Genomic DNA, 3,296 nt, shown 5'->3' with positions numbered 1-3,296 from the left:
ATAAAGAGTTAAAAGAATAATTCATTCATTTAGAGCAATAGATCTGTTAATGAAACATATTCTAAATCTGTTTTCCAATTTTTACATATTTCTCGAGCTAACGATTCAAGCTAATAGCTCAAGCTAACATATTATTCAGTAAACAAATTATACTTCAGAAATAAATATAAGAAAAAGAAATCTGGATGCTTAAGCAACAGGCTCTTTATTTGAGGCTCTATCAAAATCACAAACCTGTAAGCGCAGAAAGAGGGGGTAACCAATGCGCATGTGTTAACTTAATGACTGGAGAGTCTCAGAAAGTCCCTGTCAGATGCTTCTTTCCCGTTTTCCGGAGAACTATTATTTCTCCCGAAAAGTGAATGGCAAGCTTTTATTAAAGAACTTGTAGAGTTTCTGCTTAGGTAGATTGTCCACGAATCTAAAACTTGACGAAAAAATATACTTTTAGACTTGGAAAAATATTTTTGTTATCTCTTTAAAAAAAGTTTAAAATTGTTTCACGCTTTTTTTCAAATTCATGAAATAAATAGTGTTCCTATTTTCTTAAGATGATACTTTTTGTCGTAATTTTGAGAAGATCGTTTAAAATTTTAGAGAATTAAAAATTTTAATTATTTTCCTCATACTATTTTTGAAAAAAAAATGTCAAATTTAACATTTATAAATGGAGTAAAAAATTTGAAAAAGGAATGTGAAATTATTTTGCGCGAGTAAAACTTAAATTGAGAACCATTTATGAAAACTTGTTAAAATTTGGAAATATATTATTTTTTCATCAATATAAAACAAGCAAGAATGATTAGAAATTTTATTATTTAAAATTTAATACAAAATTAGTTTTCGCATCTACTCTGAATTCATAAAAATGCTCAATTTCAAAGTTTTCTATAATATAACAAACTATATTTCAGATTAATTAAAATATTTTATTCATATATTGCCAACGGCAAACATATTTTCAATCTCTAAAATGATTTACTTATTCGTCAAATGAAATTAAAAATATGTACATTATAGGTTAGAGTTAAAGTGAATCAATAATCTAAAGTTTGTAAAAAAAGAAAAAAAATACAAGCAGCGTAGAACGTAGAATTGCTTGTGATTTAAAATAAACATACAATAAAATAATATTTTTTAAACAAGTCGCATTTCAATTTCGATTTTTTTCAAAGCATTCACTTCTGTTAGAACTATTTCAGAAGAGCTCAGTTTAAAATATTCAACATTTTCACGCCAAAGGAAACGAATTGCGAACGCTATTCTCAGAGTTTCTTACAGAAAACTTTAATACCTCTTCAGCTTTAAAACTACCGAAGCAATGACAACTGTTCTTGATTTGACTATTAATAAAACTCTGGAATATGAAACTACTGAAATATCAGAAATGGAACCATATCCTGATTTTACACAAATACCAGTTGTGCGTTTCATTTTTGTGGCTGTGTATATTATAGTAATGGTGCTGGCGGTAGTTGGAAATGCTGTAGTGTGTTGCACAGTTTTTTCGAACCGTAAAATGCACACTGCCGTAAACTATTATATTGTGAATTTAGCGATTTGTGACTTTCTGGTTGGTGTTTTCGTTTTACCTCTCAAACTATTAGAGCTTACATCTCCTGCTCATTGGGGAATACTGAGCGATACATTATGTACTGTTATGATGTATGTTCAGACGATATTTGTGTTTGCTAGTGTACTGACACTTGTTGCCATTTGTATAGAAAGGTAAGTTTTTTTTTTACCTATTTATAATTTTGATTGTTGTTTAAAATATCCATTCCGAGATTTATATATAAAAGTTTTCAAATTAGTGACCTGTATTCCTTTTAATTTATCATTTCTGCGTCTATCTAGTACAGGACAGAATTAGTTAGATCAACTTAGCTGACAGCACAAGTTAGATCAAATGACGATTGTGAGAAACTATATACCAGTCGCCATTCGTCGAAAATTTACACTTTAGTAGTCGAGAATTTTATTTTTTATTCATTTTAATACATATGGAATTGTTTAGAGTATTTAATAACATGATGAAAATTACTTTATTTCAAGCTTATTTTTTATAAATTTTTATACATTAAAGAAATAAACCTTGCATTGTTTGCCAATATTTGAGAAATGCTTAAAAAAATGATTTACGTTACTTGAATCAAAATTTCTTAAATCACTTAAAATTTTCACTGTTAAAAATGCGACAGGTGGTTAGTAGCATAATTTCCTGATTTTTCCGCATACCGATTTGACACTTTGGCATTTGCAAAATTAGAATTATCTGAATACTTTTGTTTACATCTGTGTTTGTTGATCACGTCAGTCTTATCACTTATATTTTTGGATTTGGTATAACTTCTGCAATTTTCATATTACTAACATTTGATTATATTTTTATTCCTCTGTTGATTACGCTCTCTTTATAATATAAGTTGTTTTTGTGTAAGATCTAAGCCTTAGCAAAATAAAGTTTTAACTTCATTTCAAATATTGGATTTTATTTTTATAACTCTATTGATTACGTCCTTGTTATCGCTTATGTTTAGAGCTAGACATAGTTTCTAGCAAACAGTACGCTTAATCTTTGTTTTAATTATTTGATTGGTTTTTTATATCTCGTTTTGATAATTACTCATATATGTTTTTTTGTATCAGACATAACTTCTAGATTTAGAAGGATTTTAGGTATATTGTAAAAGGGAGAATTTATAACTCTTTTTTGTTGAGTAAATCCTTTTGATCATTTACGTTTCCCTCAGGAATTTGTTTTTGATTCTTTAAGATTATTTAATTACATTATTTCTAACTCTGCTAGCTAAAAATCTGTCAGGGGTTGAATCGTTTCTAAATAAATGAAATTTTTTGACTTCGACATGTTTTAGTCCTATTTCCTTTCATTTCATCGTTTTTTTCTTCATAAGCCTCTATTTTTTTCGCTATTTAAAGTTTTAAAACTATTTTGTTTTTATTTTTTTTATTTTGAGTACATAAAATCATTAACTTTTATCGTCAGTTTAGCACTTCATAGCAGATACCGGATTTACACCATTAAGTTATACCCTCAAATTAATGAAATTCATACCCTCAAATTAATGAAATTCATACCCTCAAATTAATGAAATTCATACCCTCAAATTAACAAAATTCATACTTATCTCTAATAAAATGCGTATTTTACAACTGTACTTATTGACTTCTATCATTTTAAGCAAAAAAGTAAAGAAAAAGTAATAAATATCCCATTTGCTGTCAATTGATTCACATTAATTCTTATTTATTGCAATCTTTATGTATATTAAACA

General features: G+C 27.4%; 1 protein-coding gene across 1 annotated transcript in view; it reads left to right on the top strand.

Moving 5' to 3' along the window:
* Window positions 1-287: 287 nt before the first annotated feature.
* LOC107444160 (QRFP-like peptide receptor) overlaps window positions 288-3,296 on the top strand; it is a 116,022-nt gene continuing 113,013 nt past the window's right edge. Inside the window, exon 1 of the mRNA XM_043051308.2 lies at window positions 288-1,728. Coding sequence (XP_042907242.1) covers window positions 1,322-1,728 — 407 coding nt within the window. The 5' untranslated portion in view covers window positions 288-1,321. The remainder of the gene's footprint in view (window positions 1,729-3,296) is intronic.

Source organism: Parasteatoda tepidariorum, chromosome 9 (genome assembly GCF_043381705.1).
Source record: "Parasteatoda tepidariorum isolate YZ-2023 chromosome 9, CAS_Ptep_4.0, whole genome shotgun sequence".
In the NCBI taxonomy this organism is placed as follows: domain Eukaryota; kingdom Metazoa; phylum Arthropoda; class Arachnida; order Araneae; family Theridiidae; genus Parasteatoda; species Parasteatoda tepidariorum.
Note: the sequence above shows the minus strand (reverse complement) of the source record. Positions and strands in the feature narration are given on the sequence as shown.